Below are 27,236 nucleotides of genomic sequence, written 5' to 3' on the forward strand. Positions count from 1 at the left end.
AATAAGCCTAACAGTAGTAAGCAGTACTCAGTTTACACCGATCTGTGCAGTTGGAGCAGAATACAAAAAGATATTTTCAAGTGTGGATGACAAAACAAACTTGAATTTCATGTAAAATGGACAAAATGTTTTTTTTTTTTATTAATAGTAAAAACATAACCCTGTGTTTCCTTAAGAGTGGAGACAAAATATTTCTCATCAATGGAATATCTTCTTATAGGGATGGAAAAGGGGAATTACAGTGATATTTTCAGCACATACAGAAGTACTGCTTGTGTCTTTCATAAATACACTTAAAAAAAAAAAAACATAAAAGAATTCCTGATCCTCCCAGGAATGTAAACTTTGCTTGTGTTAAAAAAAACATTCACCATTTCATTGTTTGGTGTTGAGGTGTGAGAGCGGCCCCTGAACAATGAATATGAGTCCGTGTCGTGATAATGAGTCAATCGTCCTCTACCAGCTGGAATCAAACACCTTCTTGCACATGTTGGAGTTCTCCTGATGTAAAGGAAACTCCGAACCAGGGACAATCAGCTTCTTGCTCCTCTCTGACAAAGCGTTTTTCCCTGATGGTAAGCTGTCATATTTGGTCAGATGTTCACTGAAAAAAACAAAACACGTAAATTAGATGTTAAAAGGCGATTTTCTGTTCTGTTTCTATGTTATAATGTTATTTCCTCATCACAAACAAACCTGGAGATGTGTTTTGTTTCATTCGCACATGTTTAACACACAAATCCTGCATATTTAGGTTAAGTCAAGTTCTTGTCTCAAAGGGAAAACACTCTGTTCCACCTCGTGATGTCATCATGTGGTAATACAGGAAGTGCTCATCTGTGTTTTTAAACTCCACACACCTACGCTAGAATCATTCGGATAATTTCAGCACATGTGAATGAAACAAAACACAACTCTGGGGATGGTTTTGCAGAAGTAATAACATTATAATACGTCTAAAAGCTCCCAAGAGTCAATTTGTGCAACATAGCGCCTTTAAACTACATAATAAAACAGAAATACTAAAACTAAAAAAGCGCAAAAAGCTGTAACGTGTTATTTTCTCTACCTGATTGGAAATGTGGCTTTGTCCATCTGTATGCAGACCAGGAAGGGATACTCAGAGAACTGCACGGTGGTGATGAAGTCCAAAGACGCCTCTGTGTCAAAGCTGACCTCAACTCCAGTCTTTAGGAAGTCCATGTCCACAGTAACATTCCCCGATACGACCAGTGCTCCCCTGAAAACACAGGTATATGTTAAATAAGAAGAGGGAATAGCAAAACAAAAACGCAAAAGAGTAGAACTGAAGAAGCTGTGAAATGTCTTTACTCTAAAACGTTTGTACAGTTGATTGAATTGTATTTCTGAATTTGATTTGGATCATACTTGGACGACTGGGGGATTACACAGACTGTATTTTGAGGGTTTTTTGTTTTTTTGTTTTTTTAGATGCAGACAGATTAATAATGCAGGATTATTCAAATAAAACACAACTCCAGGTTTGTTTTTGAGGAGATAACGACATCAAAACTTGGCTTAAAGCTCATGAGGGTCAGATTTGTCATTAAAGTTTAAATTAAAGTTTAAAGTTACACATTTCACCTGTAATATTCAGAAAGCACATTTTTAAAAAGGACACCATTTTGATACTAAATAGAGCTGATAACGTCTAAAGAGCCACTACGCAGATTCACAACGAACGGCTTAAACCAATTGCGAACAAAACAACCTTAACTGTAAATTTAACACCGTCTTTCCTCTACACTCGTTTGTCAGATAAACGTATAGGTTAAATGAATACGTATTGTACTGTCAGTCTAAACTCGAGCCATAGGGCAGTACAAAAGCAGAAAATGTCCCGCATTGCTGTTTAAACCCATTTCATCACCTCTGAGATACCCGACACCCGGATGATGACGTGCTCCATTTTCAGCGGCTACTGTTGTGTATTCACTGTAAAGGTTTAAAATAGAAAAGCAGACAGAACTGACGTCACATTCCCTCAAAGCTAGCATTGAGAGGGGCCTTAAGCACAGCCCTGGAACGTGTCCAACATGCCACTGGAACAAATGAATCAGACAGAATACTTATAGGCTCTCTGAAGTTCACATAAACCCAGCATCAACACATGTCTATTTGTGGTTGAGTGACAGACCTGGAACTGCTCTTGTTTTCTACAAACCACTTGTCTATCAAAACGCTCCTAAAGCAGTTTCACCTTGACGCTACACAAAAGGCAGACACAATAATATACGCAGTGTTGAGAAGGAACTGAATGCACGTACCAAGAATACTTATACGTCAGAGTACTAATTTTGCATCCCGGTACACGGTTCAGTTTCATTTGGTGGTGTTCAGGATACAGTTACTTTACTAAAATCAAAGGAACACGTGGTGGTACTTGATCAAATAATTTAAGTTTCAGTGTGCACAGAATTGAAATAAATATAAAGCTGTTTTTGATACTATGTTGCATATTTACACTATAATTTATGTGCAAATCTGTGTAAAAGTAATTAGAATACAGCACTCTGATTGGACCATGGACCAGACTATCTTGCAAAATACGTCTTAATTCAGATATTCAGTATTTTAAAGTATTCATTTACATACATTTAAAGTATTCCTCCATCTTTGTACACAATAATTGACAGGGTGTGATCTGCAAACGTAGTGTAAAGTTGGATTCATATTTGCACAAACATCAAATCAAAACTGGGCCTGAACTGGACCTTAACATGGAACTAAACCAGGACTAGACCAGGACTAAACCAGGACTAGACTAGGAATAAACCAGGACTAGACTAGGACAAAACCAGGACTGGACTAAGACTAAACTAGGACTAGACTAGGACTAAACCAAGACTGGACTAGGACTAAACCAAGACTGGACTAGGACTAGATCAGGACTAGACTAGGAATAAACCAGGACTAGACTAGGACTAAATCAGGACTAGACTAGGACTAGATCAGGACTAGACTCGGAATAAACCAGGACTAGACTAGGACTAGACCAGAACTAGACTAGGACTAAACCAGAACTAGACTAAGACTAGACCAGGACTAGACTGGGACTAAACCAGGACTAGACTAGAACAAAACCAGGACTAGAGAAGGACTAAACCAGGACTAGACTAGGACTAAACCAGCACTAAACCAGGACTAGACTAGGACTAAACCAGGACTAGACTAGGGCTAAACCAGGACTAGACTGGGACTAGACTAGGACTAAACCAGGACTAGACTAGGACTAAACCAGGACTAAACTTGGACTAAACTAGGAATAGAACAGAAAACAACCAAATCTACTCAACTCAAACTGGTCCAAAACCAGGACCAAACCAAGACAAGCCTGACTGCTGCTCGACATTTGTGTAGTGACTTTGGGCTCTGTACCTGTTGTTGACACTGGTCTTGGACTCTCTGTACCAAAGACTGACTTCCATTCCTCCAGAAATATCAATGGAGAGTCCCCCCTGGAACTCTGCACTGGCCTTTAGACCAGACTGCAGCTGGATCACCTTGAACAATCACACAATACATCATGAATTAATACTGTGTGATTCTTAAAACTTTCACATTTATTTCTACAGTGTTTATGCATACTGCTTAAAGTTTAAAAGTACTGTATCTAGCCTGCGCAGTTACTGTTTTGACAAAGAAAACATAAACTGAACCTGAGTTGCCCGTGCCTAACGCTGCAGAAGTTTTGTCTTGGCGTATATATATGGAGTTTTTCTCAATATATGGACAGACCATTCCTAAAGGTGAAAGCTGAGAACTTCCAGAATTCACTCACTGAGCTCCAGAGGCTGCACTAGCACTGACTCATGATTGGCTGCATGTTCTGGGGTTTAGGCAGTGAGGATTCAGGTCAGAGAGAGTAATTTTAGGTTTAACCCAATTGGATTTGCATTGAAACTGGCAAACCAAATAAGAGACTCCTGTGAGGCTCATTCTACTTTCTGATTAGATTATCGTCTTGAGAAGCAAGACACCAAATTATATCACAAATAAATTACCGTAAATTTCGGACTATAAGCCGTTACTTTTTTCCCCACACTTTGAACCCTGCGGCTTATACAACAGTGCGGCTAATTTAAAGATTTTTGCTGCCTAACGGCCACTGGGGGGCGCTCTGACAGTAAATGCAAAAGTGAGACATGGGGAAAGATTATGAACTGATGCTTTTCAGACACAGTTAAAAAAAATAAAAAAAATAAAAGCGTTTCCTAAATTAAAACTAAAAAACCTTCTGTGTACCATCTTCCTGTGTAAATATCACATGTTACAAAACAAAAACCTGCGGCTTATATTCAGGGGCGGCTTATATATGTACAAAATTGATTTTCTTTTCAAATTTAGCTGGTGCGGCTTATATTCAGGTGCGCTCTATAGTCCGAAATTTACGGTACATCCTGTCCATTATTTTTGTTCGTGTTAGTGTTAATTTTGTCTACTAAAATATGTTCTCATAGCTTTCATCACTGTTATATTTTTATTTATTAAATTTGAATGTATTTTTTGTCAACTAAAACAAAAAAATGTGACTAAATCTTGACCAAAATGGCTGCTGATATCAATATATTAAATTCACTAACCTCTGAATGGTCAGTGAGGAGCAGGAGGCCCTTGACCACACTCAGAGGATCCCCGGACATGGAGAACATTTTGGACATGAGGTCGCTGTATCCTTTGAAGAAGTTGACTGGTCTGAGCTGCACGTCAAACAGCAGAGCAGACATCCCCGCAAACGACTCCAGGTTCTCCTCACCCTCGTCCGGGGTGGCAGCGATCAGGGTCTCCAGCCCCTGGGCCTCAATAGCCACCTGAAAAGTCCACATGAATTATTATTATTATTACTTTGAAATGAATCTTATGGTGCATTCTAATGTAACGGTTAGTGTTAGTGGTTAAGGTTAAGGTAAGGGTTGAGGTTGAGGTTAGGATTAGGGTTAAGGTTAGGATTAGGATTAAAATTAAATTAAGAGTTAAGTTTAGGATTAAGGTTAGGGTTAAAGTTAGGGTTAAAGTTAGGGTTAAAGTTAGGATTTGGATTAAAGTTAAATTAAGGATTATGGTTAAGGTTAGGATTAAGGTTATGAACATAATCTCTGACATCCTGTACTGCGTTATAATCCACTGTTTGTCAGCACACACCTGTAAACCGTGCAGAACGGCTTCTCCACTTGCACCAAACATGTTCATGTTGCTTCTTCTCAGAATACCAGAGCCAGAATACAGGATGTCCAAACTATACGTGGAAGTGACATCAGCCGATCCTACACAAAATAAATGAAACTATTTAATTAAGTGTAATGTAAATTATTATTAAACTGTATAAATAATTTATTTATTTATTTATATATTTATTTGACAGGGACAATGCAATCTGACATAGTTACAACATGAACATTGCAGCTGATGTGATGCATATAGAGTTTATAGCAAAAGCTAATTCTCAACTCCCGTCCCTGGTTGGGCTTCTCCACAATTCACCAATATGCAAAATATAATGTAATAGTTCAGTGACTGGCCACTTCAAAGCCTGCTCCGTTATTATTTTTTTATCCAAACTGTAGTCATTAATGAGCACAAAACATTTTATCATGAATTATTAAAAATCTGTTTCTGAAACTATATAAATCATTATGAGATTATGAGAACATTTGGGTGTATTTTATTGTTTTTTTTAAAATATATTTTTAAAGCTATTTTTAACCTGATATTGATATTGAAAAGTATATATTTGGAATCAATAGCCTGATAATTTAGTTATTAATCAAGTTTGAGATCAAATGTACTCACGTGCCATAAATCCTGAGAAAGAAGAGGACGAGCCAACTTTTGAAAACCGATCATAGTTGTTGACAATCATATCCTTCATTGCCTGATGTATAGTTTTGCTAAATAAACAGAAACATACACTGGGTAAGATTTCTTTAATTACACCTTGTCTTTTATATATTGCTAAGTTGGTAACACCTGACCATACCTGGCAGGCATCTGGAAGCGGAGGATGTCCTGGATTTTCGAGAGCATGTATTTATTCATTTCATGAGGTAGGTGGCCGATAGACAGCAGCAAATTCTTGACCTCCATGATTGAGGGATTACCACTGAGGATCACATCAGCGGCTGCAGCCCGGACATTTTTCTCATAGATGCGCCTGTTCTGGTGAAAGACCCTGTTCACCGTGTGTTTGACCTGTGTTTAGACAGAACAGAATACTTATAATAAAAACACAGTAACACATTAGGGAGAAAGATGGAGACATACCTCTTCTGTCATCAGACTGTTGTCATATCTCTGCAGTGCTGTTAGTGCGATTGTGTTGTAAGACCCGAGATCGGCCTCAGCGTATTTAAGAAAAATGGGAATGGCTTCTGGGAGCATAGAGTTCTTCAGAGCCAGAAGATACATCTGCACCAGGGACTCCTCCTGTGTGCTCTTCGGCCCCTTTAAAATCATGTTTTTAACCTCCACCACTGTCTGCAAACAGACAAGAGCACGTGAGTCAATAGAGTGTAGCAAAAACACATAACAGTTTGATGGGTCACTGCAGGGTCACACTTACAGGTAAATTACAGCCACCTTTTTGACACAGTTTGTGGACCAGAGCTCCCATGATGATTACCACAGACTCTTTGATGTCATTGTTGGCAATTTTTCCTTTGGAGATGTCCTGAAAAAGAGAGGAAGAAATGGAGAGATCCAATAAAGGAAAACAAAGTTAACAAACTAAACTAGCTTTTTAAAATAGTGTTATAAATAGATTTATATAAGTATAAAATTCATTATTTCCGTTTATCATAACTAATATTAAATACGCACATATTAACAGATTATAAAAACTAACCAGCAAAGCCTTGAGCATTCTTTCATTGGGATGTGAGGCAAAGCCACACGCGTACAGGAACCTTTCCTGCAAAACAAAAGCTTTGGCGTCTGTGAAGTTCAGGAACTCCAGCATCGCGTCCAGCGAGGCATGAGTCTGAGAGGACGTCACAGCATCCACCACCTGAGGTCTGAGCAGCAGAGGTACGAGCACGTTACACACACGTTACACACATGTTACACACATGTTACACACATGTTACACACATGTTACACACATGTTACACACATGTTACACACATGTTACACAAATGTTAGACACATGTTACACACACGTTACGCATATGTTAGACACATATCACACACATGTTAGACACATGTTAGACACATATCACACACATGTTAGACACATGTTACACACATATCACACACATGTTAGACACATGTTACACACATATCACACACATGTTAGACACATGTTACACACATATCACACACATGTTAGACACATATCACACACATGTTACACACATGTTACACACATATCACATGCATGTTACACACATGTTACACACATGTTAAACAATACTACTCATGAAAAGGTAGGTCTAATATAGAGGCACTCACAGAGACGTCTTGCTGGCACTCTTGAGCACTTTGAGGATCTCGTCCTTGGATGCCTTTCGAATGCTCTGGATCAGGGCCAAAAAGCTGCGAGGAGCCGAGACTTTAGACAGGCTGTTTGGCTCCAACAACTTCTGCAGGGACTGCCAGTGTTGAAACAGCTACAGGCAAAACACAAGTTTAAGTCTTAATACTTCAGTGACAGTTACTTTTAGTAAAGACGTAGTCAAATAATCTTTTCTTTTAGTCCAATTTAAATGGGAATCTAGTCCATGAATTCTGTGATACCAACACCCCCCAAAAGGATGTTCCCTTTACATTTAAAACTATACATTATTTTAGGATATAAAAGATGCAGCACTGATGCTAAGGACAAGGGCAGTTGCTCCTAAAAAGTATACAAGCCCATAATGATCCGTTGACCAGAGCCCTGCCATACACCTCCCAGAAAAAAGATGGAGCCTAAATAGAATTGGCCACTTACCGTTGGACAGCCCTTGCACTGGGATTTGACCTTCTCAGCTATGATACCAACAGCTGCGAGTTTGGCATCAATGGTTTTAACAACACTCGTCACATCTTTGCCAGCGGCTTCAAGTGGACCTCCCTCTGTTCCCACCAAAGTAAGTGTTTGTCTGAAAGCAGGAAAAGTATTTGAATTCACAGTACTACTAATTTGTGTCATATCGTGTTCATTGTGTTACCTGGATACAACTTTAGCACCAGTAGATTTGTGGGCGTTAACAGTCAGGCCGTGTGTCTCTTCTGCCACAGCTGAACGAAGGAAACCGTCTTCAATGGTAAAAACTGTAACAGAACTGGCCTTTTTGCTCACCCCCAGCACCTACAATACAATTGATACACTGTATAAAATCTATTTATAAGGGATTACTTCATAGACTAACAGAATATCTAACTGGCTTGTTGAACATTGATACGGGAACATTTAATAATCACATGTTTGTATATGTCTGAGGACTAGCTACACCAGAACTGAGATGAAAAAGACTTTTGGCTGTCCTGCTTCACAACAATTTAATATATTTCAACGACAAGCAAAATTGGATATTTTAGTGTCACAAACGCAATTTAAAAATCTGATAACAAACTTTTATACTCACACCTGCACCTGTTTTTAATGTTTTAAATGGACGTATGTACTTATTTGTTTTGTTTGTTTTTGGATTGTATTTCTGTGTGTTTTAAAGAGAGCACGCTTGAAAAGGAGAGTCTGAGTGCTCTCATTGGGCTCTCCCTGTATAAATAAAAATATGTACAAAAAAAGGTATATAAATAAAAATAAATACATAAATAAACATAAATACATAAATACATACAGTATATTAATGTCAGTTTAAATACTTAAAATAATGCTAAAATGCCAGATAAACGCTCTTACTTTGCTGTGGGTGGTGAATCCCGTCTCTGGGGTTTTGCACGTGTCCAGGATCTTAGTTCTTGTCACTTGATTTTTCTCGGCCTTGTACTGGATGGTGCACCTCCCTGACACGTCGTTCTGGATGGTGCAGAATAACATATGAATATTAGCGATACCAGACCAGTCACATGCTCTCTAACAACGCAGACTGTCTTATTGTCTTACCTCTATAACTTTCCCACTGTGGAGCTGCACTTGCATTAAACTGGCCACTCCACGTTTTAGATTTTTGATAGTATCAGGTTCAGCCCAGTACGAATAAAACGCCTTTGTCTACAAACCATAAACATATAAAAACATTAGAAGCATTTTAATAAGAACTACTTTTAATTACTGAATTTAGATGCACTGTGTAAGTTTTCTGATGTCTGCCACCTGCTTGTCTCTATGGAGACGTTGCCTGGAATGATCCACAGTATGACTTTAAACACTTCTGTCTTAAATTTATTCACTTACAGGTGTTTTATTGCTTGAAAATACAATGAAAAACATGTTTATTGTGAGCGGGGTTGCCTCTGCACAGATCTGACATGTAAAATGAACAGTAACACTTCACAGTCACTATTTTTAACGCAGTTTAAGACTAGACTGACGCCCCGCCTCTTCTCCCTGGCATTTAATACGAGCTAGACAGGATATATCAGTGTTTTACTGTTCTTTTCCTATTTATCGTGTTATATATTTGCTATTTATTGAGTTGTTTTCAATGTGCTATATACATAAACTTGAATTAAATTGAACTGAATCACTTGCTTTTTTCGAGGAGATAGATCCGTTAAACGCAGGGGGTGTCAAACTCAATTTCACCAAGGGTCACATCAGCAAAATGGTTCATGTCAAATTTGCAAATATATAAAAAATATGTCTGTGTAACTGCGTAACTTCTGATAATTGACATTTTAGCACGACATACATTTAAATTTACCTTGTCGCAGGCCACATAAAATGACATGGCGGGCCGCATTTGGCACCCGGGCCTTGAGTTTGACACATGTGGTTTAATGCCATACTGTGAAACATTCTAGTCAAAGCAGGGACAAACTCATGCAGTGGACCCTCAACCAGAAAAGTTCCACAGTGCCCCTTTAACTTGAATTATAGATGAAGCTGTTGTATATGATCATAATTATTATCATGTGACATATTATTGCAGGTGTTTACATCATTCTACAACTTCTCTTCAACACTATGCCATTTATTTGTAGCAGTCAACCACAATATCAAATAGGGCCCCCATAAATAGATTGTGCAGTGCTACTTTGTGTATTTTCCTGTCTCAGCTGTCAGCATTATAAATAAATGAAGAACACCAGGGAGGTATATTATTTCACACATACTTTTAGTCAGTAGCTGCAACATCCCTGAATGATTAAACAAATGAGACGATATTATGAATGTATTATGGACATATATTATACAAAATGTCCTTTTAGTTAGAAAGAACGGCGCACCCAGTGTCTAACTCCAAAACAGACATTCTCTTAGTGACCTGCTAACCCCAAATGCCCTTTGTCCTTTGACCTTTGGCCTTTATACTTCCCTTGCCAACATCATCACAACAAAACGTGATTATGTAAAGGCTACTACTGCGATGAGTCATGTGTCTGTCCACGCACAAACCTGTTTTACGTACGGTTCTTTGGCTAAAATCGTTTGGATAATTTCCCTTCTCTATTGAACTAAAGGTAAAAGGAGCTGTTCATGTGAAAACTACCACTTCATGACATCATAAGGTGGAACCATTTTGAGCTTTGGAGACGTGACAGACTTATAATCCAGGTATGTTTGTGAGGAGGTGACAGTATTATAACATGGCTTAAAACTCACAAGTCAATTTTGCAAAATATAGGACTTTTAAATGCTTCATCACAAAACATAAAACATAACCAGAACAAACGGTGCCATGTCTTACCTTTCCATTCTTCAGATGCACCATAAATGGTTTGGTTAAAGCTGAGAGTTTTTTATTCCCAAAGAGACTTTCCGCTGTGGATCCTTCTATGATGCTCTTCTTGTTCGAACTTTTGGACACATGCTCCACTCTGACGTTTGAGATCTGCTCGTGAGAAAGTTTATTTTGAAATCAGACATGAAGAACAACAAAGAACTAAACAGAGACAAAACAGGTTTTTCATTTGTAGATAAAGCACATACTGCTAACTGTATGAGCTGGTCGTCCTTGTTGCTCGGGTCTCTCCACACCAGATGGACGTCCACGTCTGAGGAGAGTCTGTAGCCGGTGCTGCCCTGTGGTGACCCCCGGGCCCTGTCCACTCGCACCTCTGTGGTGTAGCTGAATTTGTACAGCTGGTTATTATTGAGCCGAGGTCCAACGCCTGCAGCTGAAGAAACAGTGAGTGTTTATTGTGATACTATAGAACAAATATTTTATCTTCTTTTTTTATAGAGGTTCCCTTAAAAGAAAAAAGCTTCAGCAACAGAAAAGATGAAATACAAGTTAACTTTGCACATACATGTCTGAAAGCCCTAGCAACTAGTGACACATATGACCTTATTCGCTCATCAGCCTGACTGGGTGTGTCTAAGATAAAGGTCCACACACTGATGACTGTGATTCAATAGTGAAAATAGACTGACGTGTCACTGTGGTTGTGATTTCATCACAATGAAAAGAGAAACATCCATTCATTTCCCTGACAGAACAAATGAAGCATTAATTTAGGCCTGTGTCTTTCCAGTTTCACTTATATTCTTCAAATGTCAGTCACAAATTTCATTATTGGAAATGACACTGATTCTTTAATAGAAAAACATCCTTTTGATATTTAATACAACTCATAACTACTGATAACATGTTACTGAGTTCATGCAAACGTATGGGCTATTATTAAAGAAAAACACATTAATCAAGAGTTTCTTGACGTCTCATCCCAGAAGCCCCTGTGAAAGGTCACAGCGCCCCCTGAACTCACCTTGAGCCGCTGCAGAGAGACACGAGGCTGCGCACAGCAGAAAAACAAACCGAGCCAACATCGTGGTCCCTTCGGTGTGGCCCGTGAAACCCCGGGATAAAGGACTAAGGGCTCAAGTGGGTCTTGGGGCCAAAGAGAGAAGCAGCCGTGTTCTCTGTGAGGTTCAGTCGGAGAGGAGGGCAGACTCCAAACTCCACGCTCAAGTACTAAGTACGGGTAAAAGTGAATGATTAACCCGAGCAGCACAGATTTATCAGTCTCAGATGGACTCAGAATCATGGGCCCCTTTAACACAGGGCCAAACCACGTGACTGTGTCTCATCAATGAAATGGGATTATCACATTGATTGAATTAATCAGAAGTGTGGCCCCTCGGCTCTCCCCACGCGGTGGGGTCAGCGCGCACATGGCTGTTAAAAACAGAAAACAATGAACAAAAACTTAACTGAAGAAAAACAGGAAGTTACCGAGAAGCAACGTAGAGACGTCCGCAGTCCACACATCACCCCATGGTGCAGCAACAGCCGGTGATCTGTGGCGCTGACGCAGTCCTGAAAGTGCGCACAGAGGGGACAGGGCGGACAGAGGGGACAGGGCGGACAGAGGGGACAGAGGGGACAGGGCGGACAGAGGGGACAGAGGGGACAGGGCGGACAGAGGGGACAGGGCGGACAGAGGGGACAGAGGGGACAGGGCGCACAGAGGGGACAGGGCGGACAGAGGGGACGGAGCGGACAGAGGGGACAGGGCAGACAGAGGGGACAGGCAGCATCCAGGCCCAGGCCTCGAGCCTAGTCTAGAGAGACTAATCTAGTCCAGTCTCAATCAAAAGAATCTCTATGTTTGCAAACAAGTGAAGATCCATATTTTAATCAGTAATAGAAAAAGCAAAGGAGATTCAATGTGTAGCTGAATAAATGGTCAGATTTTTAAACCATTAGAGTGTTTCTGTGTGAAAATAACATGGAACAAACACAAACTGTGCTGTTTAATGCAGATCCACACAGATTAAAGGTCACAGGTCCTTAGGTGTAATCAGGGGCTGATAACAGCAGTAGCCATGGCTGCATATCTCAATTCTAACAGTATAGTGATATAGTAATATAGTATACAGATGTAGTATAGTGATATAGTACAGTCATGTAGTATAGTGGTGTAGTACAGTGATGTAGTATAGTGATGTAGTACAGTGATGTAGTATAGTGGTGTAGTATAGTGGTGTAGTAGTAATATAACAATGATGTAATTTAGTGATCTCGCGTATTCTCCTCATGAAAACTGAACTCCAGCTGATAATGACACAAAATATATGGACATTAACAAAGATGCACATTTATTGTCTTACATATTTACAACTAGTCACAGTCCAAATATTTACATGTTTGTAAATTAAAGTGGAAACAATCATAACCTTGACCACAGTATGAGTGGTAATAACAGACGGTACGATGTCACTGGTCTTCTTAATTTATGAGCCTTTCCATTTGAAATTAAATTATTTTTATACAAAATCTTAAAGTAAAATTTCATAAATGTGATCCATCTGTGTTCTCAGTTATAAAGGTAAATGTCCAAATAGCTTTTGTTTTTTATTTCTTCTTAATTAAAAAAATCACTGGGCATGACGTCCCATTTATTTATGTTATAATTTGGTATTTTGGTTCTCAAGATGATTATCCAATCAGAAAGCAGAATGAGTCTCACACATGCCTCTCATTTGGGTTGCCAGTTGGTTTAAACCTAAAAAAAGGCCTTTCGCTGATCTGATCCTCACTTTGTAAATCCCATCACCTGCAGCCAATGATCAGTGCTAGTGTCCTCTATCTGCAGGTTAAGACTCTGGCAACCCAGGTTCATTTGTGATTATCATAAGAGCGTAGAGTACATACAGTCTCCTTAATATAATACATATGTGTTTTGGCAATTCAGAGAAAGCTGGTGAAATGTTGCGGACAAGCAGCCAATGGCCATTAAGCCAAGCACCACTGTCAAAATGCTCGTTTGATCAAAGCACAGGTTTGTCCTAACATTAATAAACATAAAACATAAAATAGAAATTCTTTACAATTTCCAGAAGAGCATAGAAGAGCCCTTATTGGTAGTGTAACTGTCAGCACTGAATTCTTCTTCACTGTTTGTCCACGTGGAAATATGTAACGTAGCTGTAACTTCATTTAAGGGTAAAATAATATGGACAATGAATAACAGTGAACAGTGTGCAAATATAAATGCAGTTACTGAAACCATTTTGAAGGAGACCATGGGGGAATAAACAACTTAGTAGCTCAAGATAACTTTGAAAAATTTGAAACTACTCCCCCCAGTGGCTGCCTGTAAAACTATCAGTGACTAGAACATTTGTGTCTTCTACGTTAAAATAAAGTGCATTTAATCCTTAATCACGTTGTTTATAATATTTTGTCAAATTATTTTACACAATCTGTAAATAGGCTCTCCCACAAATTGCACACGAGCCCATTCATCCAACTTAAAAAAAATAATAAAATAAAATACAGTAAGCCAAAGTCCTAGTGGTAGACCAAAGGCATGCAGTGCATTGTCAGAACCACTTTTCTCTCCAACGACCCTCACATGCAGTAATCAAAACTGCAGTTGTGCATTAACAATAAAGCATAAAAACATTACAATTCAATACATTGTTATAATTTCTGCATCATGACAAAGAGTCTGTGTTTGCTTAACTTCAATTAGACAAATCTGATTTACAGGTGGGGATATGGCACAATAAGATCACAATTTTGATTCATGTACACTACTCACGATTTATGAGCTATTGCCTTATTCATGGGATTCAGACAAACAATTCCTTCCCGGTGTGGATCTTTCCCAGTTCAAAAAGATATAATATTTTGAATTGAATTGCTTAATTGCCATGACCGTGAAGGCAGTTGCCATAGCTTGAAACCCATGAATAGGCGCCTGCTCTCTACGTCTTCTTTACACTTCACGGTGATTGGTTAGATCCACATGCCACTCCCTCAACACATGTTGGAGGCTCACCACTCATTTGAGCAAAGAGTTGTTCTCTCCCGATTTGATATAACACTGACTACATTTTCTTCAGTATAAACTCTGCATTTATGTGTACCTGTAAACAATGCTGTTTTTTTGGACGCATTCAGTCACTTGAGTCCCTTTCTCGCTGGAATCCAAAGTGAAGTGTCCTGTTAGGATGAAACTGCATTTTAAAAATACCAAATACAAAATAAAAATGTGTGATTTACTGGTATGCGTATATACCTTGTGCATCTTTCATGCCTTTGGATATCCACTGCAGCTTCAGGTGAACAAACTATAAACACAATTAATTATTAACATTTTTTATATTTTTGGCTCAGCCAAATGTTCAACTTACCAACTTTCCCGGACAGCTTCAATATCACTGACAAGGTTTTGCGCTAAACAAATCCCAAATATCTGTAACCACAAATAGGGAAAAGTTGCAAGGTAAATTTTTTGCCACTAGAGGGCAATAAAATAATCAAAGAGATTATCTAGATTGTTAAAACACATGGTGGGGTTTAGGGTTGTGAAGATTGTCCTTCTTTTGACCATAAACATGATTCATGAACATCTCTTTTTATTTTTAATTTAAAGTCAATAAAGTTATGTTAATAGACTGAACGCAATTCTTGGATTATGCATTAATTAGGTCTACTGACCTGCAATAATGCTATTCCAATAAAGATCCCTGCCACCACCGTCAAGTTTTCCTGAAGCCACTTCTCAAACTGAGGCACACAGCCTTTGATATAGATGAAGGTCCTCTGCTCAGCGTCCTGCTCACACATTCACAAAGACAAGTTAAGAGTAAAAATGAACATGCAAAATAGTAAAAAATATTAAATAATGACGTAATAACTGATGTCTTTCAGTTGTTTGTTGATGAAAATGATCTATAATCTATAGTAAAACGTTCTTCCCCTTGTCACACAGTCTTGTGTCACTGAAGCTGCTTCATGTAAAGTAAAGAAAACAAACATGAGTCTTTTCTTACATTATGAAGCTGAGGAGCAGAGTTAAAGGCGGGGGAGGGGTCTCATGGCCCTTGCATTGCTGCAGCATGAGTAATACCACAGAGCTCTGATGGGGAGCCAGCAGCTGGAGTCAAACACTGGGGTGTTCACAAACTTAAGAGCTACAGAATACTGTGACCGGGGTGGGGTACCAAGTGACCTCACACATGATAATGTACCCAAACAAAGTAATATCCTCCCCAAACTCACAGTTTTGGCTCGGATATCATATCCACACTGTGTGTTGATGACATCTTCCTGTAAAAAAAAACAAACCAAGCGATTAAAATCATATATGTCCATGGGGAATGCTTCAAAGTATGGTTTTATGGGTTTTAATTTTCTAGATTTTTCTAAAGTGGAGTGCCACCTCCAGAAAGTTACACTGTGTTGCTTTAATGTGAATGTGCAGTTTTAGAGGTAGCATACAATTCATTCAAATTAAATAATTACTAAAATGAATGACTTGTGATGTCACATGAACACATCCGTCGACATTAATATAACTACTGCTCTAAATGCCCTAAAGACATTTTATTGGCTGACACAGACACAATGCTCTAAGAAGCAGGCGGCGTTTTTTGCTAACTCACTCTCCTGTCACCTAAAAAAACTGTACTTGAGCCTTTTTTGCCTTTCTCTTTTTCTCACACTGGGCTGAGCAGGTAGGCATGTTTTTAATGTCCTGTTGACAGCAGCACTAAACTTTCTGGAGGATACAGATAACACTATCTCACAGAAAGCTTCCCGTTAAAGTATGGACAGTGTAAAAGTTTGGACTCAACAAAAAAATCTGGAAATTGCATCATGGGTGATAGTGACCAGTGCAAGAAAAAGTGTGTCATACCGCTGGATCTTTGGTGCAACAGGAAAAGGGCACTCCACACTTCTCCCGACTTGGGTTGGAATCCGTGCAGTTGAAATAAATGTTTAAATTCCAGTCGTCAGCCCCAAATGCTCCACAACACTCCCACTACAAAATCGCACACAAGCTCTTAAGAATACAATTTGTTTTATTTGCGAAACCCCCATTGAGTAGCTATTGTACTGTGCATTTATCAAGGTTTTGTATGTGATATTTGCAGATGCATTTCAGTTTTACCCAGGCTTGGAACAGGCACAATCACCTGCACAAGATTATAAACCATTCTTGGACTATAAAATGGATATAAACTGCATAAACTTACATATTCTTGGGTGAAGTCAATCAGGTTTTGTAAATCAATGTCATCTCTGTAGGCACGGATGTTGTTATTGATGAAAAAGTTCAGCTGGTCCTTGATCCAGTCTTTGAAAACAAATGCTAGGACTCCAGCAGTCAGCTCCAGAAAAAAGATAATTCCCAAAAACACGGAAAACTAAAAACAAACAAAACACATACAGATTTTTATTAGAAATATTAAATTATTAGATAAATACTATATGATTCAAGAAGTCATATACAAATTTTAACAAGAAGGAGTTTTCCCGCAGTGCTCCGATGCAACCAGCAAATCCCAGTATGAACATTACACCTCCCACAACTAGGAAAAGCCACACAGGGTCAAAGCCCCCCAGGTCGGTGATGGACGAAATGTTGGAGAGGACACCCTAATGGAGAAAACAGGGTAATGAATATGCATTTGAGAATGGTTTATGCAAGAGCTGCTCTAGCCAAGAGTCTGTGTGCTGTCCAACAATAATATTAATAACATACTTCATATTTAATAGTTTGGTTTCTCGACAGCAGCCACGTCGGGGGCATTTCACTTTAAACTGATTCTTTGTATATTGACACTGAGAAGTCATTGTTCTTTGAAAATTTCTTCCAGAAACATATGGCGTTCCTGATTCAAATTCAGGAAATACACCTTTAGCTACTGATTATATTATTATCAAATACACTCATGTACCTAATTACTAATCCATTTTGAAATCAAGAGTAAAACATATCACATACCTTTTCGCTCCATGCCCATAAACCAATGGCTAGGAATGCCACTCCAAGGAACTGAAAAGACAACCAGGAAAAAGCATTAGAAACAGTATTTCAGAGACTGTAACACACTGTTTATCACAGAGAGAGCTTATGGGCAGTTGAATATTTAGAAAATGCTCCTCATTCAATAAATAGGTGAAATATATTTGGCGAAACCTCCTTATCAAAGCCTGATATCGTCAGATCTCAGAAGCTTAGAGAGTACTGGTTAGTACTTGGATGGGATCCTGTTAGGAATAACAGGAGGCACAGTGGAGCGCCAGTGACAAAAACTGTTGTTGTGTCCTTAGGCAATGCACTTCACCCACACAGCCTCATATGAATGTGATGTGGGCGTGAGTGCTGGTGTTGGTCGGAGGGGCAGATAGCACAGTTCAGTAGCCTCGCTTCTGTCAGTCTGTCCCTGGACAGATGTGGCTACAATAGTAGACAACCACCATCGAGTGTGGAGCCAATGTATAATGCAATATAAAGCATCTTTGATTGTCCACAAACCGTTCTATGTACATCAAATTTATTATTTATTGATTTATCTGGTTAATAATTTGCCGATACCAAAAGAGCCATACAACTAGACCTAGAGTTTTGTCAGCAAACCCACATTTAGTGCCCTTATTTCTGGAATGGCTCCCATTTTTTAGGTCAAAGGTCAACTTTTACTTCAACCTTTGACCCTCTGCTTCTGTAAAGCCGCTGAACTCACTAAACAAATATAGAAGAACTCCTTGTAAATAATTTTAGATTATGAAAACGCATTAGAAATGGTTTCAAAACTGAACGCATACTGTTTCCGTAGAAGTAATGTTTTTCTTTGATATTTCTGGTCCAGGACAAACAGTCTGTGGGTCATTGTGCCCATGGACAAGACTGCGGACATGCACAGCCTGATGCTGGCAACAAAGTGCAAAAGCACAGCCTGATGCACAGTTTGATGCACAGCCTGATGCTGGCCACAAAGCGTCTGCAGGCGCACAGTGGCTGTCAGTGACTGCACTGAGCAGAGACGTCAACAAAGATGAAACAAAGCGACCCAAAACATGACGAAAGCCTTTATCAAACACATCCAGACATGACAATGGCTGTAATGCGGTGAATCACGGGCCCAAAAACCCAGTAAACAAACAGACTCTCACCCAGAAGATGATGTTGAATCCAAAGATGAAATACTTGATGCAGCAGCTCACTTCATGAGCCTTGAAATGTTTTCCTGAGATCATTTTGGGCCCGGGCTGACAAGCTGCGAGTGGAAACACCCTCTGGATTTTTCACATCAGACAGACGCTCTGTCAGTTGTTGTTCCGCCATATGTTCAGCTGCATCCTGCCTCGAGTCCGCATTGGCCAAGGACAACTTGAGCCTCGATGTCTTTAACGTCGGAATTTCCTTATGTCACAAATATTCACTTCAGCACGAAGCCAGTGAAGACATAAAATGAATGTGAGCTTGAAGGAGACGCGACTCTAGCTGACCCGCGAGCTCGTCACAGCGCAGAGATGGACAGGTGCTTCGACCAATCAGGGACTTGGGTTATTTAAAGGAGGCGGGACTTCCGCTAAATCATTTGAATGTAAAATTTAGATCTAAACTGAAGGAAAAAGACAAAAAGATACAACAATCAGAGGGCTACGATAAAAAATAAATAAATAAATAAAACTGTTTAAAAAACGTGACATAATTAACTTACCCGCCTACAGACCGAAAAGTGGCATTACGTAACCTTGAAAACATTGCCACCTGGCGGTAAGTACTGTGCGTCGACAGGCTTATAATAAATATGTAACACAATAAAATAACTTGTACCATTTACTTTTATTGCATAAAATAAATATTATTGTACAAACATTGGTTTACAAAAGTTGATAAATTATGAAAAATAAATATTTTGTGCGGTTTAGTCCAGGTACATAACTGCAGGCAGAAAACCTTCATTAATACCTCATTCCATTAAAGTCCTTCTACATAGTTACAATACACATGCCATGCCCATGATACACATTTCTATACAACAGTTGGTTATTGTTGATATTGTCCTTGCATTAACCAAAAGAAAACTGAAGACACAATGAGAGAATCTGAGGGTAAACGTGACGTAAATAAAACCAGTGAAGAAAAAAAACTTTTCCTCGCTGGAAACCCATGAATTTTATTAGTTATTCTTCTGACTGTGAAAACAGAAAACTAGGTACATCACTACGTAGGAAATAAATGTGAATAATAATTAATGGAACAAAAATGCATAATTAAACTTTTTTTTACTTTTAAACTATTTTAAACATTTTGAAACATTTTGAACAGTAAAGCAGTTTTACTGTTCAGTAGGTACCAAAATTCTACTAACTGCTTCTTCATTACTGTGCATATCAACAGTATAGCCAACCATTTTATACAGTACTTGCATGATTAAAAGTACTTTAACAACAATATTTCAGTCCTACACATTACATAGAATACTTCACATAATCTGTAAAAACCTCTCAAAAGTAAATATTTCAAAATTAAATATTAGTTTTTCAAATCCTGTTTTGGCAGGACACCTAAAAATATAATTTTTGATCTTAAAAAATACTTTACTGAAAAATATGTTTTTGAATTGTGTTTGTATACTAGTGGCTTCTGCTCACTCATTTTGGCAGTAGTATTTGTAAGAAATGATTTGGTTCGAGAGAACATATTTGAAGTTCAAGTTGTTGTGCCGACCCACTTCTCATTCAGTGAGACAGAAGCTGGTGCAGTGAGGACAACTAAACAAAAAGCTTAGTGACCAACAAAATCTTATCATTCATGATTATTATAAGCTGAGTCTTGAGGTCTTCTCATTCAATACGACATTCAAATTCAGAGAAAATGGAAAGCTTCTCTGTTATTACTCACTTACATATACTTTGACCTAAATAAAAGTTATTATTAGGTCTTTTAATGATACATAGTTTATACCTCTGTAGCTTCATACAGATGAAACTGAAACCAAAAGGGTTAATAATTTTTAAATATATAAAAATAATCCTACTGATCCATCTACTGCATAGTACAGTTTACTTTAAATGCAGACAGGAAGACGTTTTGTTTTTTTAAGTATAAATTCCCATCTATACATGTATATTAGAGTTATAAACAAATACTCATCTTGATGTAACTCTGCTGCAGTGCAGACACTGCAGTGTGCACTATGGATATGTCATGATTAAGTCTGGCCATATAGCTCCATCCAATTCTGTCAGCATATTTTAAGGCAACTCTTTGGCTCATACTGAGCTTCACAGAGATATTCAAATGTAGACACTTCTACTCAGCATATTGTTGTTAAATTATCCCTTATCTACAATACTTGCTTCTTTGCTTTTGGCAGTTATTTTACTGCACTTTAGTAAATAATACTGATGGCTTTGTTATAGCCAAATAAGAAAAGCAACACATACTGTATCTCTGAGATAATCGATATAATTTATATATCTGACATGTTTCTCATCCAGTTAAAGGAGCACCAGTCGATGTAACCCGACAGGTTGACTGGCCTGAGCCAAATACTGAATAATACTGAGTATCAATAATTACTGGATTCCTATGAAAGCCCAGCGGTACGGACTTAAGTCACCTTTACAGTAGGTTTCTTGTGGGCACAGAGTAAGGAAACATATGGCACTCCGATGAAAGCCCACTTCTCGTTGGGCCAGAACATGATGACCGGGCCTCGCTCTGGAGCCTCTGTTGCCACGTCAAAGTATGCAAAACAAACACACCCCAGATAGGAAGCCAGACAGATGAGGATGTGCCTGATGAGGGGAAAGAAGCAAGTTTAAATAACCATCCAACAAAGCCTCTGTGCCAACTTTGAGCTAGAAACAGCAACAGCGGTGCAGTAAATCACCATGTTCTGTGTTTGTTTTCAGCTTACCAAGCACAGTGTAAGTAGGGAAAGTTGACAGATGACCACATTTCGCAGAATATCCAGTCACTGACCCAGCAGAGCAGAGCCAACACCCACCAGAACCCTGAGATCAAGCCCAATTTGAACACACGCAGATTTTCACACCTAAAAAAAGGAAAAAAAAATAAATGTACCGTTTCAAATATACTGTAATATTTGGACACATTTTAATTGGCATGAAATCAGTTTTGACCACACACAAATACAGTTTATCTGGAGGCTTATAATGTTGACTTATAATATTGTCAATGTTTTGTTGGGGGATTAGAAGACTGGTAAATAAAATGATCTGTTTCATCATCTTCAGTGTTTCCTTTACGATTATGACATTTATATTTGTTCATATTGACATAAACACAATAAAAACAATGTAAGAAATAGGGATTTCTATCTAATGGTTTATAAGAGAGTTTAACACAGAAAAAATGTACATTAAGAATCAAACAATTATCCCAGTTTAAGATACATATTACAATGTCCCTTTAACCTACTCCGAGATCCTAATCCAAAGAGTCAAAGTCTCAAACATCTATTTTTAGAGCTGCTCCTCTTGATAGGTCTGTGTGAGCTCTGATACACACAACACATTTCACAATAAAAAAGATCATTGCGGTAAATTGACCAAACAGAAGCCTACTGATAAACAGCAACAATAATTCAATTTAAAAATATTACAATGTTGTTAAATACTGTTAATGTACAGATGGGACAAGGAGTAGAGCATAATTTTTGTGACGTTACATAATTGGTCAAGACAGGAAGAAGGAAAAATGTCTCCTTACACTCATCAACAACAGGAAGTGCACAAATGGGGTTATAACACTGACAAGCGTTCTCAGAGGAAAAAGCCCCGCCAGTTACTTAAACATATGTTAAAGGTCCTATATTACGCAAAATTTACTCTTGTGAACTTTAAGCCATGTTATAATATAGTCACCTCCTCAAAAACATATCTGAAGTTGTCTGTCTGCATCTCCAAAGCTCAAAATGCTCCGTTCCACCTTATGATGTCATGAAGTGTTAGTTTTCAAGTTAACAGCTATATTTTACCTCTAATTCAGTAGAGATGGGCAATTGGAGGTCTGAAATGATCCAAATGATTCTAGTGAAGGTGTGTGGAGTTTAAAAACACAGTGGAGCACTTCCTGTGTTACCACATGACATCGCAATGTGGAGTGACAAGAACTGCAAGGTTTGTGTCTTAAACTTGTGAATGAAACAACTGGGTATATTTTTGATGAGGAAAGAACATTATAACATAGACAAAAATGGCCCTTTAATAACTGAAGCATATGAAACATGTAATAGCAGGTCTGCAAATTCACTGTATATTTACCCCAATTACCTTCCCTTCCTTCCAAATACAATGTAACAAAACATCACCAAAACCAATACTTACAGTTGATAAAATGCATTGCCACTGTGCAGTCTTCCATGCTCATGATCTTTTATCTACTTTTCATTACTGACGTTTTGTCCACTCAAACAGAGACAAATGTTTTATAGTGACTAATCGTGATAAGCAAAACTAAAAGGTTTTGATGAGTGGCCATCCTGACAGCGGTTCTTAAAAGTTACATGGTTAAAATCAGACTTTCAGACAATGAAGCTTAAAAAGTTTGAGCTTTAAGCCATGTTAGAATGCCATTTCTTCATCACAAACATACCTGGAGTTGTTTTGTTTCATTCACACATACTTGAGTAATCCTGTATAATTAGTCTGTCTACACCTCCAAAGCTCAAAATGCTCTGTTCCACCTTGTGATGTCACGAAGAACTCAGCCTAAATCTGCAGGGTTTGTGTGTTAAACTTGTGTGAATGAAACAAAACACAACTCCGGATCTGTTTGTGATGAGGAAACATAGATCAGAAAATACTGTAATATGGGCCTAATGTCAAGTCATGTCCGGAGATATTAGTAAATGTTGACTTTTCAGGGGCTAAAAGTCCACCTCTCAGGGTCACAGGAATTTGGCATCATTCCACGGAACAAAAAACAAGTTCCTTTTGTGGATGACTGGTACTCAGAGTAATGTCAAGAATCACTAGCAGGTGAAACAATGGCTGAATGAAACATAAAAGTTGCATTTGAGTAAATATTGTGGTTAAAGGAAATGGACCCCTGTATTCATGTGTCAGAGGAAAGCATGAAGAAAACACGTCGTCACAAATGTCCATAGACGGTGTTTGTTTTCAAGTATGTTCTCTCAGAGTAATGTGTTAGGCAATAGTGAGGTTGCAAAGGGTCACTTGGATGTTTGCAACTCTCACTGTACTTGCTTACACAGAAGTACACTTGTCTTTCTGAAAAGCAGAGCACGAACAAATCAAACTGTAAATAATTATATATTCCACACAACCCTGAGTTTTTCTCTCAAACGGAAAACTGTCATGCGGTAATACAGGAAGTGCTCTACTGTGCTTTTAAACTCCATACACCTTCACTAGAATCATTTGGATCTCTACTGAACTAAAAGGTAAAAGGAGCTGTTAACTTGAAAAACTTGAAACTACCGCTTCATGCCAAGGTGGAACAGAGAATTTACAGCTTTGACGATGTACAGACCAATAATAAAGGATTACTCAGACAGACACAAAACAAAACACAACTCAGGGTATGTTTTTGCGAAGTTAATACCATTATAACATGGTTTAAACTTCAAAAGAGTCAATTTTGTGTAATATACGACCTTTAAGCAACGTGTTAAGACAAATGATCACAACCTTGTATTATAACTGTACCTTTTAAGTTCTGTAATGAGAAGTGCGGTACAGGGAATCCCCAGAGTCATTAATGATAGTGAGTTGACGACGGGCTTAACAAAAGCTAGTCCCGTGGTGATCCCCGACAAAACACCAATAACCACCTTGAACCGTGACCTACAAAGAGAGCAGAGTCAGAACAACATCTGCGACCTTATTAGTTACGCACTTTCGAAACAAAGACAGCTGGTGTTAAGAACGGGCAGTATATATATATTAACAAAAACAGCTTTGCAAATGTGTTAGCCCCCACCCTGAAGGTCACAGTGGTGGAAGGAGAAGTGAAGGCATGTGATGTAGCTTTAACCACTGTCAGCTATCTCAACAAGGCCTATTATTATACAGGACAGTCATGGCAGTGGAACCGGCATGTGACTGGACCAGTGCTGACCTCACAAAAATAGGCAGTAGAACGCTGGTCAGTTTTAAAACATACCGATTTCTTCTGAACATCTTGGGTAGATAGCGCTTAGGAAACCACATGCCAATGGCACACATGAGTACCCACAAAATGGCCAGCTCGTCCAGCATTTGACCCAGGAAGCTGAGAGTGGCATGGAAGTAAGTTGAACCAATACCTAAAACAAACAAAAATAATAAAGCATAAATGTAAAATTATTGGAAGTATGTATCTGTATGTTTACTGCATTATTACTAGTTCATAGCTAATTAGAAGAACGAAGTGGCCGTTATTGAAGACTGAGGGGGTATGATTAATATAATAAATATCTTGGGCTAAAAGTTTAAGGAACCAAATCAACTTAAGCCTATGTTATATATAAGTATTCTAATGATATATATATATTCTTGTGTTCTGTGCCAAACAAGCGGCACTAAGTCTCAGTTAGTGTTTTCTGGAAGCTCTACTCAAATCAAAAACAAAACATCTCTGTCCATATATAATAGGCACATTTAGGCTCAAAAACTGTCTGTGGGGGTAGCTCTTTGTTATCACAGTTCTGCAGACTTTGACTTATCTTAGCAGTCTTGTTTTCAAAGTCAGACTTCAGAAGTTAGATGAGATTCTGCATTATAACTCACTTCCACAGTAGGTACAGCTATGTAACTAACATTAAATCCTTTACAAACTCTGTACATGTATTTTTATATCGTGCAATAAAAAAATCCTTCTAGGCACGATGAATGCAACCATACACGAGCCACGTCAAAGCCAACCTCTGTGATGTTTTTATACTGAAACCTGTATAAACCTACTCAGAGCTGGCACAAAGAGGGCATTAATTCTGCATACATGTAATACAAGTGTATTGTGTGTAAAAACAGTTGCAATAACCTTCACATTGAAAAATACTATGGGATTCCTGACATGAACAAAAACTAAAACTACTATTAAAAACTTCACTACTGTACTATAAAATAAACTGTTCATTACACTCATGAATGAGAAATATGTGCTCTGAAATGTAACCATGTCAAAGTCTCCTATGTGGAACAGAGGTGAGATTATCTGTGCAGACAGAGCAGACGAAACACAACCACAGACAAAAGCATCACAGAGCCATTTATGATTAAGCTTTGGTTGACCAAGTAATGTGATCTGGGACTAAATGAAGTAGTGGTGTGGACATGTAAAGACTTGTTCTATGTAGATATTCTTGTGTTATACAACACCAGCAGCATGTGAACTGTAACAACATTTATTTATAGGAGGGAGAAAATAATCTACTTTATGTAGGAGTTATACGTGTCTCATACAACACAGCTCACTGTTACTAAACTTAAAGTAAACATGGAGATCAGATGGGACTGCAGAGGTGAACACAAGCATGGAATAAAACATCATGCAACTTACCAACCACAACTAGCAGAATCCATATGAGGTAGATCCCACTGTTGAAATGTGTTGCATATTGGCGGAACAAGCACATTAATATGGGGGGCAAAACAAAAAACAGTATGTTGCTGATCTGAAATGATAGAAAAGAAAGAGAAGCTGTGAGCTCCACACCTGCAAACAGGTGTTACTGACTGACGTCATGCTTGTGTTTAGATTTGTGCGTTTGTAAAAGAGCTAAACAAAGTCTAAAGCAAAGAAGAAAATTAAAATCTGATTAACTAAGAAACAGCTAGACATTTTAGGTAAAAGCTCAGGCAAAACAGCAGCGGGGGCAGTAAACACAAAAGGAAACAAAGGAAAACCAACCGTGTTATAAAACTCAGCGATGCTGGGGTAAATAAGGTAATTGCCTTCACACCAGTCCACCTCGGAGCTGCCCGCCTGCAACTGGTCCCAGAAAATCAGTCTCACGTCACTCATCTCTGGAATAGTTGTGTCTCTGCTGGACACAGCCACAGGATAAACAGCTTTGAGACACCGAAGAGACAAAAGTGTTTTCCACCGCACGCGCTCGGCCTAGTCCTGGTTTAGACTCAGAAACAAGCATCAATCCTGACACGATGCGTAAAGCGCCAAACTATGGAGTGTCCGTGATCTGGCTGCATTTTAAAGTGCTCTTCGTCCACAAAGACTCCGCTAGTCGTGACGCGTGAGTCCTGACAGCTGCGGGCTCAATGCGCATGCGCACTCGACCCAAATCTTTTTATCACGATCAACTTTTTAACTCGAGTCATTCAACATGTTCAAACTGTCTTGTTTAAATTTCAATTTAAAATCAGGAAATTAATATTCTACGTATCATATAGAAGAGGTGAAAAGTGACTTATTGACTTTTAGTA

At 38.6% G+C, this 27,236-nt stretch overlaps 3 protein-coding genes across 3 annotated transcripts; all 3 read right to left on the reverse strand.

Annotated features, from left to right (window-relative positions):
- Positions 1-456: 456 nt before the first annotated feature.
- mttp (microsomal triglyceride transfer protein) lies at positions 457-12,025 on the reverse strand. Its single transcript, XM_033967763.2, has 18 exons — positions 11,836-12,025; positions 11,057-11,244; positions 10,815-10,958; positions 9,068-9,175; positions 8,864-8,980; positions 8,169-8,308; positions 7,949-8,099; positions 7,468-7,625; positions 6,863-7,031; positions 6,581-6,688; positions 6,283-6,495; positions 5,999-6,210; positions 5,812-5,909; positions 5,164-5,285; positions 4,605-4,832; positions 3,400-3,524; positions 1,070-1,240; positions 457-604 (listed from the first exon to the last, which is right to left on the reverse strand). Exons 1-18 carry the CDS (start codon positions 11,894-11,896, stop codon positions 457-459), a joined length of 2,661 nt encoding a protein of 886 aa, XP_033823654.1. The 5' UTR covers positions 11,897-12,025.
- Positions 12,026-13,143: 1,118 nt separating this feature from the next.
- LOC117371950 (tetraspanin-5) lies at positions 13,144-19,358 on the reverse strand. Its single transcript, XM_033967637.2, has 10 exons — positions 18,984-19,358; positions 17,812-17,862; positions 17,316-17,462; positions 17,060-17,230; positions 16,720-16,845; positions 16,083-16,130; positions 15,519-15,635; positions 15,212-15,273; positions 15,097-15,148; positions 13,144-15,020 (listed from the first exon to the last, which is right to left on the reverse strand). Exons 1-9 carry the CDS (start codon positions 19,065-19,067, stop codon positions 15,136-15,138), a joined length of 819 nt encoding a protein of 272 aa, XP_033823528.1. The 5' UTR covers positions 19,068-19,358; the 3' UTR covers positions 13,144-15,020; positions 15,097-15,135.
- Positions 19,359-19,640: 282 nt separating this feature from the next.
- acer2 (alkaline ceramidase 2) lies at positions 19,641-27,069 on the reverse strand. The gene is made up of 6 exons (XM_033967624.2): positions 26,704-27,069; positions 26,353-26,467; positions 24,976-25,117; positions 24,519-24,656; positions 21,743-21,880; positions 19,641-21,620 (listed from the first exon to the last, which is right to left on the reverse strand). The coding sequence occupies exons 1-6, from the start codon at positions 26,815-26,817 to the stop codon at positions 21,434-21,436; spliced, it is 834 nt and encodes a 277-aa protein (XP_033823515.1). The 5' UTR covers positions 26,818-27,069; the 3' UTR covers positions 19,641-21,433.
- Positions 27,070-27,236: the final 167 nt, after the last annotated feature.

The sequence above is a fragment of the Periophthalmus magnuspinnatus genome, chromosome 1, assembly GCF_009829125.3.
Source record: "Periophthalmus magnuspinnatus isolate fPerMag1 chromosome 1, fPerMag1.2.pri, whole genome shotgun sequence".
Classification (NCBI taxonomy): domain Eukaryota; kingdom Metazoa; phylum Chordata; class Actinopteri; order Gobiiformes; family Gobiidae; genus Periophthalmus; species Periophthalmus magnuspinnatus.

Bases quoted from the DNA above. Each gene is read 5' to 3' on its own strand.
- LOC117371950 (XM_033967637.2), bottom strand. From the start codon at position 19,067: ATGATCTCAGGAAAACATTTCAAGGCTCATGAAGTGAGCTGCTGCATC. The intron at 17,863-18,983 runs GTGAGAGTCTGT...TTGTCTTTTCAG, and splicing joins GATTCAACATCATCTTCTGG to TTCCTTGGAGTGGCATTCCT. The intron at 15,274-15,518 runs GTCAGTAGACCT...TTGTGGTTACAG, and splicing joins TTGGAATAGCATTATTGCAG to ATATTTGGGATTTGTTTAGC.
- acer2 (XM_033967624.2), bottom strand. From the start codon at position 26,817: ATGAGTGACGTGAGACTGATTTTCTGGGACCAGTTGCAGGCGGGCAGC. The intron at 26,468-26,703 runs GTTGGTTTTCCT...CTATCATTTCAG, and splicing joins TCGCTGAGTTTTATAACACG to ATCAGCAACATACTGTTTTT. The intron at 21,881-24,518 runs GTACAGTTATAA...TCCTTTTTTTAG, and splicing joins CTCATTACAGAACTTAAAAG to GTGTGAAAATCTGCGTGTGT.
- mttp (XM_033967763.2), bottom strand. From the start codon at position 11,896: ATGTTGGCTCGGTTTGTTTTTCTGCTGTGCGCAGCCTCGTGTCTCTCT. The intron at 10,959-11,056 runs GTATGTGCTTTA...TCTCACGAGCAG, and splicing joins ACCAGCTCATACAGTTAGCA to ATCTCAAACGTCAGAGTGGA. The intron at 6,689-6,862 runs GTTAGTTTTTAT...TCTCTTTTTCAG, and splicing joins GAATGCTCAAGGCTTTGCTG to GACATCTCCAAAGGAAAAAT.